This window comes from Trypanosoma cruzi, genomic scaffold (genome assembly GCF_000209065.1).
Source record: "Trypanosoma cruzi strain CL Brener 1047053516697 genomic scaffold, whole genome shotgun sequence".
NCBI classification, from domain to species: Eukaryota; Euglenozoa; class Kinetoplastea; order Trypanosomatida; family Trypanosomatidae; genus Trypanosoma; species Trypanosoma cruzi.
In genome coordinates this window covers 60,514-73,862 of record NW_001849550.1, presented here as the reverse complement: position 1 = coordinate 73,862, position 13,349 = coordinate 60,514, and the positions used below count along the sequence as shown (strand labels likewise).

General features: G+C 48.0%; 7 protein-coding genes across 7 annotated transcripts, besides 11 other annotated features; all 7 read right to left on the bottom strand.

Annotated features, from left to right (window-relative positions):
* Positions 1-13,349: part of a sequence feature (heterozygous, non-Esmeraldo-like haplotype) that runs on past both edges of the window.
* Positions 106-161: a sequence feature (T-rich).
* Positions 266-289: a microsatellite.
* Positions 386-474: a sequence feature (T-rich).
* On the bottom strand, positions 494-1,828 carry Tc00.1047053508153.330 (katanin-like protein, putative; the record flags this gene model as incomplete). The annotated part of the gene is made up of 1 exon (XM_816987.1): positions 494-1,828. One exon carries the CDS (start codon positions 1,826-1,828, stop codon positions 494-496), a length of 1,335 nt encoding a protein of 444 aa, XP_822080.1.
* Positions 2,662-4,152, bottom strand: Tc00.1047053508153.310 (protein kinase, putative; the record flags this gene model as incomplete). The annotated part of the gene is made up of 1 exon (XM_816986.1): positions 2,662-4,152. One exon carries the CDS (start codon positions 4,150-4,152, stop codon positions 2,662-2,664), a length of 1,491 nt encoding a protein of 496 aa, XP_822079.1.
* Tc00.1047053508153.300 (hypothetical protein, conserved) lies at positions 4,507-7,653 on the bottom strand (the record flags this gene model as incomplete). Its single annotated transcript, XM_816984.1, has 1 exon — positions 4,507-7,653. One exon carries the CDS (start codon positions 7,651-7,653, stop codon positions 4,507-4,509), a length of 3,147 nt encoding a protein of 1,048 aa, XP_822077.1.
* Positions 7,814-7,872: a sequence feature (T-rich).
* Positions 7,938-7,962: a microsatellite.
* Positions 8,053-8,709, bottom strand: Tc00.1047053508153.290 (60S ribosomal protein L13, putative; the record flags this gene model as incomplete). Its single annotated transcript, XM_816983.1, has 1 exon — positions 8,053-8,709. The coding sequence occupies one exon, from the start codon at positions 8,707-8,709 to the stop codon at positions 8,053-8,055; it is 657 nt and encodes a 218-aa protein (XP_822076.1).
* Tc00.1047053508153.280 (60S ribosomal protein L13, putative) lies at positions 8,928-9,584 on the bottom strand (the record flags this gene model as incomplete). The annotated part of the gene is made up of 1 exon (XM_816982.1): positions 8,928-9,584. One exon carries the CDS (start codon positions 9,582-9,584, stop codon positions 8,928-8,930), a length of 657 nt encoding a protein of 218 aa, XP_822075.1.
* Positions 9,695-9,731: a microsatellite.
* Positions 10,005-10,039: a microsatellite.
* Positions 10,066-10,119: a sequence feature (A-rich).
* On the bottom strand, positions 10,183-10,611 carry Tc00.1047053508153.270 (heat shock protein 20, putative; the record flags this gene model as incomplete). The annotated part of the gene is made up of 1 exon (XM_816981.1): positions 10,183-10,611. One exon carries the CDS (start codon positions 10,609-10,611, stop codon positions 10,183-10,185), a length of 429 nt encoding a protein of 142 aa, XP_822074.1.
* Positions 10,879-10,905: a sequence feature (AT_rich).
* Positions 10,960-10,989: a sequence feature (AT_rich).
* Tc00.1047053508153.260 (hypothetical protein, conserved) lies at positions 11,199-13,232 on the bottom strand (the record flags this gene model as incomplete). The annotated part of the gene is made up of 1 exon (XM_816980.1): positions 11,199-13,232. One exon carries the CDS (start codon positions 13,230-13,232, stop codon positions 11,199-11,201), a length of 2,034 nt encoding a protein of 677 aa, XP_822073.1.

Genomic DNA, 13,349 nt, shown 5'->3' with positions numbered 1-13,349 from the left:
CTTGACGTCGTTAATGTTTTTGTTGCTTTTATCTTGTTCTTTGCTCTGACCAAAGCGTTACAGGCGTAGGAAACCGTGAGAATCAAACGATGACGCAGCGAACACAAAAAGGAAGAGCCACAAAAAAAGAAAAAAAGGAAAAAGCCAACAAAAAAAAAAAAGGATGAGCGTTCAGCATCAAGTTTGAATACGGTCGCACCTCTTTTGAGGCCATCCCGCCTTCGTTGTTCTTGTTGTATCCTTCTGTTTCATTCCTTCGTTTCCGTTTTTTTTTTTTTTTTTTTTTTTTGGTCTGCGTGTCTTTTTCCAGTTTCTGCTGTTTTGTCCCTCTTTGGGTGTTACGCAGCCAACGACGGCAAAGAAACGGCCCAAGAGCAGAGTGGATAGAAAAGAAAAGGTTGAGAGAAATAAAAGAACAAGAAAAATTTTAAAAAAAAGGAAAAAAAAGGAAAAAAGCAAAAAAATAAAAGAGAACTCTGGTCCCCTCTGCTCACTACCCCTCCTGTCCAAATTCTTCGGTAAACTTGAGATGTTGCGTAATATCATCATCCGCAACAGAAGGACGGGCGGTGCGCAGTGCCTTGACAAAGTCCTGCATAGTTACTGGAAGCGGCATCAGCAACCCAGGCTCCGTAATCTCTTGCGCCGTCATCGCGAAGCCCTCCGGGTCGCCCGGTGAGCAGGGCACCAGACGGTTGTTGGTCATTCGCGTGGGATCCTTCAAATCTGGTCCTGTCACACGCTTGAAGTGAGTTGCCACCTGCACGGATCTAATGCACTCCATCATGGCGTTTCGTACAACAATATTGATATCGCTGCCGCTGTATTTATCCGTCATTCGCGCCAATTCGTACCAATCCTTCTCGGTTAGAGTGTGTGGAGTGTCTCCTATATGAATTTTAAACATCTGATACCGCGCCTGAACGTCTGGAAGCGGAATGTAAATACGACGCTCAAAACGGCGACGAACGGCACTGTCAAGTGACCATGGAATGTTGGTGGCACCAAGCACCAGCACCCCATCATCCTCATGGCCCACCCCTTGCATTTGCACCAGAAACTCCGTTTTAATGCGACGCAGGGCATCGTTTTCACCGTCTGTCCGGGAAGAGCACATTGAATCAATCTCATCAATAAATATAATGGCAGGTTTCCCGTCCGTTTTCCACGCCTCCCGGGCCATTTCGAACAGGTTTCTTACCAACTTTTCCGAATCCCCCAACCATCGAGACATCAGATCCGCACTGCTGACACTCAGGAATGTGCCGTCCGCCTCGGTTGCCACGGCCTTTGCAAGAAACGACTTGCCGGTACCAGGTGGACCGTACATGAGAATACCCTTCCATGGCTTGCGATTGCCAGTAAACAGCTGAGGAAAGCGGACCGGTAGAATCACCGCCTCCTTCAGTGCCTCCTTTGCCCCCTCAAGACCGGCAATTTGTGACCAATTCACGTTGGGTTTCACACGCACGATGGCGCCCCCCAGTGCATTCCTCATGCGTTGCTTGTCCTCTTCTTCTTCCTTGGCCTTCTTACTCGCGGAGGCGGTCTTCTGCGCTGTGCTGCCTGTGTTTCCAACATTGCTGTCGCCTTCCTTTGACCCATCCAAATACTCCTTGATCATCTTCGCCCGCTCCATAACTTGACGCACCTTATTCTTTAGCATTTCCTTCTTGGTCGGATTCTTATTCTCGTACTTTATGGCCGTCATAAAAACTTCAATGGAATCCATGTACCAGCGGTAGGCCTCCTCATATTCCTTCGCCTCGTCAAGCGTAGTCGCACGCTTCAATAGATCCACCGCCTTTGACGTAAAGTCCACAGACATGGCAATTAATTTCAACAAATAGATAAACACGTATCTTCGGACGCAGCTCTCGTGTTCTCTCGGTATGGGGCTTTGTGTGGATGCAATTTACCAGTCGGCTCCCTCTGTTCACTTCCTCTCCTTAATGTATATATATATACTCACTCCCTTCACACACACACGCACAATCAAATCTGTATCAAAAGTGAGAAATAAATGGTGCACGCAACTTACGGCCTCTTTCCTTCGTTCTCTTGTCGTCCTCCGCCGCGGGTGTCGCTCCAGCAGAGGGAATGCTTGCGGTTGGTAAACTTTCGCTTGATGCGTGCGGTTCCTTTTTTTTTCTTCTGGCCTATTCCCCTTTTCCCTTTTGGTCCACACGCCTCTGCGCGCACAGAGTAAAAGAAAACTATTAGAAACAAAAAAAAAAACACAGAAAAAAGTCATAAGCAGCAGACAACGGAGAAACACCACAAAAGGAATCCGTTTTGGTTTCGCAGCTCATCGGTGCGTCTTCCCCTTCAACGGCATTAAACGGCAAAACTCGGTACGTTGTCCACACTAAGCTCCTCGTTTCCTCTTGTTCCCTGAGGTGCCTTCTCTTCGCTTCGATGTTTGCATCCCACAAATGCGTCACACAACAACTCGCAAAAGAAAAATCAAATAGTGCAATAAAATAAATATTCTTCGCCATGTATTTTTTGATACAAAGAAAAGCAAATAAAAGATAAAGAACTGCTGCAACAACCACAAAAACGAGACCATGAAGAAAAAAAGGGTAATCAGCAAGATATATATAAGGAGTGGGCATATAACTGGTATACACAAGGAAAGGGAAAAACACAGCCGGCTTCTCAAATGCCGCACCTCAAAAGACGATTCTCCATTGCTTCCGTAAGCCTCATCATTACTTCAATCGCCTGGGGGCGTGAGGCTGGTCGGTGCCGCAACATCCCAATAATAAGATCTATCAGCTCCTCCGAGTAAACGCGTGTGTGCGCTTCAATTGCGGCACGAACTGCACGTGCCAAGGAGTCCGGCGTCCAGTCAGAGTCATTCAGAACCGTCATAACGCCCTTGCCGTTGCGAAGCATTGCAAACTCCGGCAGCGTCGCCAAAACAAATGACACAACACCTAAACTAAATATATCAGACTCCGTCGATCCCGCCGACTTCACCATCTCTGGTGCACGATATTCAAATGTCGGTGAGTTCCCATGGCATTCGTAAAGAACTCTTGACGTTGCACTCGATTGAACATCGCAGGAACGGCACAGATCCAGATCCATAAGAAGAACTTGTTCCTCACGGTTAAGAAGAAGTATATTGTCGGGTTTAATGTCACAATGTGCCAGGGGCGGCCTCTGGGAATGAAGATAGTGTAAAGCAGATGCTATTTGGAGGATAATAGAGCAGAGTTTATGCTCTTCGATGGGTCCACGCTGCCGCTTGATATATTTAAAGAGATCTCCCTCGGCGTAGTACGGCATGATGACACAAATCTTCAACGGGTTCTCCAAACCAATCACATCCAAATAACGTATTAAATGCTTATGGGAAAGCATCCGCATCTTTTCGGCCTGAATAAGACGTGCCTCAAAAGCCGCTCGATCCCCGTCATCAAACGTCATCTCCTTTGAAACCACCACCTCATTGTCCAGCGTCGTGCACTTAAACACAGCACCCTGGCCCCCTTCGCCCAGCTTCTCGCGATTTCGTAAATGCCTATACTTTGAAAAAGACACCCCCGTCGTTGCACTTGTTGCCGCCGTTTGTGATTTTGTTCGAGAAATGGAAGCTACCAGGGTTTTCAGCTCGTCGTCTAAAAACATTCGAATCTGCCTGTTGCCACTCAATAATCGGACAGGGGCTGGACAACACGTCAGACACTTCAACACACCGCACTCAAAAGAAGAAGAAAGACAATTTCTGCACAGTGGCTCCGCACACACCTCGCAGTAGTACCACGTGCTTTCGTCTCGCAAAACCCCTTTACACCTGCCGCACAGCGTCACCGGCGCCGGCAGTGGGGATGACATCTGACAAGACTTGCAGAGAACGGTGGTGGGCCGACCCTTATATGACTGAAGCACACATCTTCTACAGACAATGGAGTGACATGCGGCGCACCAGTAATAAGCGTTTTCCATATTCCTACAGATGGCACAACCCAGGGCAGACTGTTCAACTTTTGCTGTGCAATCGGCACATTGTCCAGCGCAGCTCACGCACCGACGACACAAATAGCGGCCACAATCTACACAATTGGCTAACGTGGCACCGCCCTCGCCGCAACGTTCACATCTTTGTGATTGAACCATAGGCTCCTGGGCGTCCCAATGCATGTGGTTACAAGGCTTTATTGGTGCCAACAGGCAGTTTTTTCACCCTTTTATATTCAGAATGTAAAAAAATATATATATACAATAAAAGGAACACAAAAACAACAAAAACAAGCCCCAAAATGCAGCGCACGTATGGGAAACAGTAGCCCACATCACCAAATAAAATTTTAAAAAAGAAACGTATTTGAGTTCTGTTATTATCATACATGTTCCTTTTCCTTTTTTTAATCTGCTTGGATAATTAAAAAGATAAAGACTAAGAACTACCAAATTAACATCAAACAAAAAGGAAATATTCCCACAGTGATACAAATAAACATAAGAAACATCTCATCCAATGAAACAGCCAAGTCGCTACGGTAATACTGCCGAATTCTCATTTTTCAAATCTCTGGCTTTCTGCGTGATAAAGGGATGAAAAGTGAGTGATGGGTCAACATAACGCTGGGATTGCTCCCTATGCTCCGTCAGTCGTCTAACCACATCTCGCCCCATCACGCGAGAATCCGCATTTGTACCGTTGCTCCGTTCCGCGATAGAAGGCTGAAACGAGGCCAAAAAATCCTCAAACTTCTTCTCTTGCCTTTGCAATATCGCCGATCTCTCGTCTTTTATAGGATATAGCCGCTCATAAACAGGACCATGGGACTCCATAGACATCGCTCGTGGAGAGATTTGTGGATGGAACGAGTACGGAAGCGTTTCTGCCGGTGGTGCAGGACGCTCCAGAAGCCGAGGAGACAATTGAATGGGTCGTGTTGGTCGACGGGGCGATATAGGCGGCGATTGCAGAAGGGATTTTCCTTCGCGGCTTGGTTCCACATCGGCTTTTACTTGATAAAGACGCTCATAAAATGGAGCACCGTTCTCCATGGCCTTGGCCCTTGGAGAAATTTCCGGATGGAACGAGTACGGAAGCGTCTCTGCCGGTGGTGCAGGACGCTCCAGAAGCCGAGGAGACAATTGAATGGGTCGTGTTGGTCGACGGGGCGATATAGGCGGCGATTGCAGAAGGGATTTTCCTTCGCGGCTTGGTTCCACATCGGCTTTTACTTGATAAAGACGCTCATAAAATGGAGCACCGTTCTCAATGGCCTTGGCCATTGGAGAAATTTCCGGACGAAACAGTGGAGGTGTTGCCCCATCAATCAACTCCACCATGCGGGGCGAGAGATGGGGAGACGTGCCGTTTAAAGCACCGCCCGGTCCTGCTCGTGCAGGGGAAGGCCTTGGAGAGTATAGACGTTCATGGTAAGGTATTTTGGGCCGCTGTGTCTCCCGTGCAAATTTGGAGATCTCTGGCTTAAATGTAGGCAGTGGCTCCTCCAGAACCTTGTGTCGCGCTGAGGATCGAGCTGGTGTCATCGCCAAACTCTGACAAGGTGATTCTGTTGAACCGCCATTCGTTGGATTACGTCGTCGCTGGGGCAAATGTCCACGCGGCGTGCAAGTCGTGCGTGGGTGAAAAGTGTATTCCTTTAGTGAATGCTCCATACTCCTCTTCTCTCGCCGAAATTTCTCCTCCATGTCCAAAATAAGGCGTCTGTGAAAAGGTGGTATTGCCAATTCCTGCCTTCTCAAAGATGCCCCTCCGCAGTCGTTGTATCCGGCAAAACGCCGAGGCAAACCTTTTCCCATCCGAAAGCTTCCGGCCTCGGTGGTGCCCGGGGAAAAACATGTTTTGTACAGAGAAGAGTCTGTGTATTCCTCACCTTCGTTGTAGCGTTCCCAATGAGTCCCTTCAAAACTCCTTGCATTGAACTTTCGTAGGCTCTCAACGGTTAGTTCCGAGTTTTGCAATGGCTCCTCGCTCTTATTAGAAGTCCTACTGTTTTGCTGCACAGCACTCTCATTCGCTGACTGAACCTCACGCTTCTCTCTCAGAGAGTCCACATTGATCCCATCGTTCATGAGCAGCTCTTCCTTGGCTAAGAATATTTCCTCGTTAGAACCTCGTTCCGACTGTCCCTTTTGATCACTTTCCACGATGAAATTGCTCACATTGCTCCTGATGCTCCTCTGATTGTTTTCATCCAACTTCAAACTCTCGGCATACTCATTTTCTTGTATCTTCCCCGGCAAGTTGAGAGCAGCTTTACTGCTCAAGAGAACTTTAGAAGCATCATCGGCTTGTCCTGGCAAATGAGGCTGACTTCCTTCCGTAGAAGAGGTCCTTTCTTCATTCTCGTCACCCTCCATCTCTTTTTTGACGTTCGTTGCTGATGTTCGCATCTCACTCGCAGCTTCTTCCTGCAGAACGTTTTCGTCAGTAATGATGGGATCGCCCATTTGGCCTCCTTCTTCATAAGCCTCTCCCCGATGTTCTCTGAACGCACCCCGAATTTCCCCACTTTCTGCCGGCTGCGTACTGCTCAGCATGTCCCCGGCGTTGTCATCATCCACAGAAACCACGCTAGCCATATTTGGAGCGGGTCCAGCCATCCCCTCGCCCCCTTCTTTTAAAAGGCGATCGTCACGGAGAGCAACAGCCAATTCCTCATCAAGAAACTTTCCCACTCCTTCGGAATCCGGATAATTCTGCTCGATCTCGTGTTGACAAGGTTCCTCAGCGCGCACCGCCTCGGGATTGGCTTCCAACGCGTTGCGCTCTGGCAGGTTGGAACGCACCGGTACATTCTTTGGAGAGCAATGCTCTATGGCCACAAAAAGTGGCATCCTTCGCTTAAATGGATCATACCCGTGCGTTTTTTCCCAATACCTTTCTTCCAAAAAGCGTTTCACCTCCGCGCGCCCAGCGTCGTCGGCTGGAGCGGGTAATGGCTCTGACAGGTCAGTGGCCACAATTCTGAGTTCTTCTTTACTGCCAACTACAGCCATTGGCTCCGTCATTTGGGTAGGTGGTTCCTCCACCGTTTCCATCTTGTGGGTCTCTTCCAAACCCTCCCCCCACTCTTCGGCCTTTTCGCTCGTCGTCGCTGCCATTTCCGCGTCGCCTTGCGGTGTCACCTGCTTTTCCTCCACATGCGTCCCTTCCTCAAATCTCTCAGAAACTGACAAAGGTCGAAGACCAGAAGGAACAGCGGAAGAGGCGTCTGGCAATTCGCTCCGCTCACACTGTTGGACTTTTCTTCGCTCCGATCCGGAGGTAGAGGCTGCCGCGAAGGAATTTACGGAACCGCCGCCGAGCCTCAGTGATTGAATTTCTTTATCAGAAGATAGCTTCCACGAGGAACCTCTTACCATTGAAGGAGGTTCATTTAAAAAAGTCGCCTTCGGGGTATGAGACGAAGAACCTCCTGGCTCCCCCGCTGGCGCCGCCAAACTTGCAATGTCTTTTTTCACGTTGGCGGCTATAGGAAATGAAAAAGGAGAGGTAGGAGCAGCGGCAGCAGCCGTAGGGAATGCCTCCGTGGTTTCCGTAGAACTCTTATATGTGGGTTTATTCAAAGAAGCCAAGTTGTGTTGTCTCACGGCTTGCGCATCATCGGAATCAGAGTCGCTATCGACAATCCGCAAGTGAGCAAAACGGTCTTTCAACATTGATCGCCGAATTTCAATAGCGAGTAAAATAATCCTCTAGCGCACCCGCCAACACAATTTTTCGCGTGCAATCACTTCCAATGTGGTTTTTTTTATCCACACGTCTATTTGTATTTATATGTATGCGTGTTGTTTCTTCTTATTGCTGTGTTAAAACACTAAAAGAAAAAAAAGAAGAAAGCAACCACACACAAAAAAAAAAAGAGAACAAGAGAAGAATTCGTCAAGACGCTGTGAGCAAAACGCGCGACAACAATAAAACCAACAACCCCTTTGGCAGCTTCAAAAAAAAAACAAAAAAAAAAAAAACGGCCCTGGGGCGTGACCCCACCGCCACAGCGCACCAGTGAAATAGTCAAAAGACAATAATAACAAATGAAAAAATTGAGCTTGCACGCCTTACTTCTTCTCGTTCTCCTTGGCCTCCCTGCGTTCCTGACGCGCCCTGCGAATGCCAAAGAAGCGAACAGCGCTGTGGTTCTTCTTGAGGAACTTGTACACGTTCTTTGTGCGCTCCTCCTCTGTCACCTTGCGTGGTGCCTCGGGAGCAGGCGTCACAAAACCACCAACAGCCGCAGTACCAAAGCGTGTGCGGTCCTGAGTGGCAGACTTCACCTCCTCCTCAGTGGCCTCGCCCTTCTGCACGTTCTTGTAGCTCATGGGGAAGAGCACCAGCTTGCTCATGTACGTCTTCAGGCGCTGGATGTTGATGCTCATGCCCTCCTCGCTCTTGTTCTTGCGGCGACGATCCACACGGATGCCAATCGTCGGGGCAAAACGAGGGTTGATGCCGGCAGCCTTCAGTTCCTCAACGGTAAAGCCACGGCCCAGGCGCTTCTTCATGTTGTGACGCACCGTGGGGCAATTCACCTGCGGGCGCAGCGCCTTGAGTGGGCGTGGGAACGTCTTCTTCGCCTTCAAAAGGCGTAGGCGGCGACGGCGCAGCTTCTGTGCGGGCTGGTTGAGGAAAACCTTCACATTACCCTTCTGGGAAGAGCACGGGTTCCAGTGCTTCCTCTGGTGCACGTGGGGGATCGCATTTTTTCCCTTCGGCATCGGCGACGCTACTCTAAAACCAACAAAAAAAAATGTAATCGAGAAGAAAACGCAAAAAGAAATAATAATAAGCGGATAACTGCAGGAAATATCAAAGACAAGCGTAAAGGCAAAATAAAACGTACTGCAGGCGCCAATAGGTCAAAGAAAAAAAACTTAAAAACATAAAAAAGAAAAATAGAATGCAGCAAGTCTTGATAGGATCGTGCGGGAAAAAATTACTTCTTCTCGTTCTCCTTGGCCTCCCTGCGTTCCTGACGCGCCCTGCGAATGCCAAAGAAGCGAACAGCGCTGTGGTTCTTCTTGAGGAACTTGTACACGTTCTTTGTGCGCTCCTCCTCTGTCACCTTGCGTGGTGCCTCGGGAGCAGGCGTCACAAAACCACCAACAGCCGCAGTACCAAAGCGTGTGCGGTCCTGAGTGGCAGACTTCACCTCCTCCTCAGTGGCCTCGCCCTTCTGCACGTTCTTGTAGCTCATGGGGAAGAGCACCAGCTTGCTCATGTACGTCTTCAGGCGCTGGATGTTGATGCTCATGCCCTCCTCGCTCTTGTTCTTGCGGCGACGATCCACACGGATGCCAATCGTCGGGGCAAAACGAGGGTTGATGCCGGCAGCCTTCAGTTCCTCAACGGTAAAGCCACGGCCCAGGCGCTTCTTCATGTTGTGACGCACCGTGGGGCAATTCACCTGCGGGCGCAGCGCCTTGAGTGGGCGTGGGAACGTCTTCTTCGCCTTCAAAAGGCGTAGGCGGCGACGGCGCAGCTTCTGTGCGGGCTGGTTGAGGAAAACCTTCACATTACCCTTCTGGGAAGAGCACGGGTTCCAGTGCTTCCTCTGGTGCACGTGGGGGATCGCATTTTTTCCCTTCGGCATTATCTCGACCTACTCCTTTATGTTTGGTTGCGGTATTTATTTTTTTTTTTTGTTTGTGTGTGTGCCGCAGCAGCAGCAGCAAAAGGAGCAGTTTTTGTTTGCAAACACGCAAAAGAAAAAAAAAAAAGAATGAAAAGAAAAAAAAAAGTTCCTGGTGTCCAAAAAAAAAAGAAAAAAAATAAGAAGGGGGGGCCCACACTCTCATGGTGGAAATACGTTGAAGAAGGTTCAGCCAAGACGGAAGAAAAGAAAAAAAACAACAACATGGTACCGCCCGCAGATTAAAAACAGGGGTGAGTTGGCCAAAAAAAAAAAAAGAAGGAAAAAAGGCCCCACATACGCAGAAGTGAAACAAAATACAAACAAAAACTTGCTTTTTGCACCAACGCCATCAACATCATCCATACTAATACTGCTACCAATAATAATAATAATAATAATAATAATAATAATAAATAAATAAATAAATAAAAAGATTCGCTTCTTTTATTTTATTTTATTTGTTGTTGCTTTTTTTCCTCGTTTTTTTTTTTTTCCTCCATTGGGTCCGTGAGTGCTGTCGAGATCAATGCGGTTTGGATGCAGCGGCGATGGGACGCTAATTGATCTTCACGGAGATCCCCGAGCGCTTCCGCACGGCGTCCGTCACTTTCTTCACCTCCACGAGCAGCACCGAATCACGCAGGCTGGCCTTCACGCTGCCCTCTTCAAGGGGTGAGGGAAGTCGCACGCAGCGCTCAAATCTCCCGGAACCGCGCTCTGCCATCACAACGTTTTTGTGTTCCTCTTCACTCAGCATGGACTTGCGGTTGCCTCCAATGCACAGTTGGCTGCCCTCAATCTCCACAGAGACGTCGTTGCGGCTCATGCCGGGCAAGTCAGCAAGAATCTTGTAGCTGTCCTCCCTCTCGACAATGTCCATCGCCGGCACCCATGATCCACGAGCGGATGTGGAGAGAAAACTCGTGCCGGTGACGGACTGCATGCGATTGAGAAGGCGCTCCACATCGCGAAACGGATCCCACATGTTTGACGGATTTTTATCGGCCGTATTTCCCCTTTTTCTCACGAAAAAATTGCCTGTTATTTAAGTGTGTGTGTGTGCCCAAAAACAAATGCGCCATGGCAAAAAAAAAAAAAAAGGCAGAAGCAGTAAATTACAGAAGATAATTCTTTTTGTTGTTTGTGTTGTTTGATAGGGGCGGATGCAGTGCATTCACCCACCACAACCAACCGCGCTCTAACTCACAAGTTTGCATCCGTCCGCATGTAAAAACAATAAGTAAAAGTCAGGAAAAAATATATAATAATAATAATAATAGAAAGAGACGCGTCATCTCGCCCTCCCACTCAGATTATTGGCCCTGGCAGCAACAAAAATAATTTAAAAAATAAATAAATAAAACACCAGAAAATACACAGTGCCCCCATATAAATCCACAGAAGTGTACATACCGTTTGTTCCTTTTACATTCATTTCGCCTGCATACACAGCCATTTATTGTTGCACGCACTTCTTTCCTCGCAAAGGCAACACAAATCTTCACAAAACGGTTGAAGAAAAAAAAAAAAAGATAGTGTGGAAATCGTACATCACGGCCTCTTTTACAGCCTTCAAGTATGTTCCTCAATAAAACTCTGCCATGCGTCTTTATTTTCGTTGCAGTGCTGCAGCGCAAAGCAAAGTGACGGAAGAAACTCCGAAATCGCCTCCACCATAGGCACCACAATGTACGTCATAAAAGAGATTTGACCCTTTGGAAAATCAGCCATTTTCCTCTTGCGATCCATAAATGGAGATATGGGGAGTCCACACGCCGCCTCTGCATCCCCCTGATTGTAAAACTCTCGTGAAATATTTCTCGCCCACTCAGCGTAGATGTATTTTGGCCTCGCACAGTTAGAGATGTCAGCCATTTTTATGCTCATAGATAAAGCTAAAAGAACATCTTCCTTTTCCGTACGCCAGTCGGTGGTCTCTGCCATGCGTAGCTTAAACTTCCTAAGCAAATTTCCATGATTCCCCATATCCGTTGCCAAAACCATCTCTATCATTGTTTCACGCACCGCATGCATTTGTTCATTGCTAAGGGGAGAGAACACATTGTAAGCAGGATGTAGTATAAGTTCAAAAATGCAAGCAATATGGTGGTTTTCAAGAATGGATCGATCATTGTAGAGTGTGCTCAAGTAAGCATTTGTCTTGGTATGGAAATTGTTATTTAAGCCAGGATGATCGAAGTCATGAATGGCGCCAGCAATCACACCTGCCAGCACCTTCTCCTTGCTTAAATGGCACTTTTCCTTCAGACCAGCAATCATCATGATGTAATAATTGATATGTGTCACATCAGCAGCATGCATTGAATTGTGGTACGGGTTTGGATGGTAACCCGCCTGGACGCCCAGCAGGAACTGCTGCAGTACGGTGTCATCAAGATGAAATTGGGCGACAAGATCCAGCTTGTAAAGAAGCACGTAAGTCGTGTAGAAAAGCGCATTGCCGTTCGTGATAATCTCCAGCTCGATGACATTGTAGTCCCATCGATCCAGACCAGAAAAGACATCAAACATATCCCTGACCAAAGGACGGGAGAAATCATTGAGAAGCGGCTGCAGTTCAGGACGATCTAAAACAGTCATGATACCGTCAAGAGTGGCACCAGGAAAAAGGGGGAATGCGGCCCGGATACATGCCAAAATGCCTTGGTCCACCTTTTCCTCTTTTGGATAATAAAATTCCGCATGTGGAACGTGCTGGAAATACTGCGCCCCGCCCTTCTCATAGAGAATATCTAAGGGCTGTTCATCACCAATCCCGCCACGCATCATCTGGAGTTTGCTCTCAAGAGATTTTGCCTCAAGGAGCAAGTTCATCGTCTTCTCGGATATGATAGAAGCCTCCTCCCGCAGTGGCTTCACCGTGTTGAGAAGTTCTTTTAATCTCGCCTTGTAGCGTCGCAAAGCCGCCATCTTCACGACGTGGTCACACTCTAATTTTTCCAAAGCGTCGCCCCGGTTAGAACACGCAGAAACACGACGACGGACCTGTAGCATGCGTGTCATGGGTTCAACAAAATATTCAACAACCGCATTCTGCTCAGCCGAGGCCCCGAGGCCGGAGACCATCACAAGCTCACATGTATAGTCGTACTTCACACCCCGATCTTTTCTGCTGAGGATATTGAAGTGAACATCTTTACTAGTACTTGTGGAATATCGTACAACAGCCCTATTATTCAATACATCGGACGCAAGCGACTTGAAAAAAAGGCCCCACGAAACTCTTATGCCAGCGGCATCTTTCGATGCCAAAAGTTCTTTGTCTGTCATACGCTTGGCATAAATCGCACCGGATGAGTTCTCACGGTATGAAATGACAAGTTCGTCTGTGCCCGGTGCACAAAACAAAATCAACATGCCAACAGATGCCCGATTGCCTCCCCCTCCTTCGCTCTTCTGACGGTCATCCATAACAACCGCCCCGGATTCTTTAATGTATTTATCCTTTCCGGGCATTCGCATCAGGGGCTCCTTCCCTCCACTCGCTTTCAAAGAACCACCCAACTTTAACAACTGACCTCCCGAGCGGAAATCTACATCTGGCGGTGGCAACGGATTGACATCCCTAGTTGCACCGCAACCCATTTGGTGCCCTGTTCCGTCTCCGCGACAGTGTTCAAACAGGTCTCTCAGTCTCCGTTTGAGTGTGTAATATATATGTACGTAACTATATGGTTGCTCTGATTTAACAAATAGCCCTGT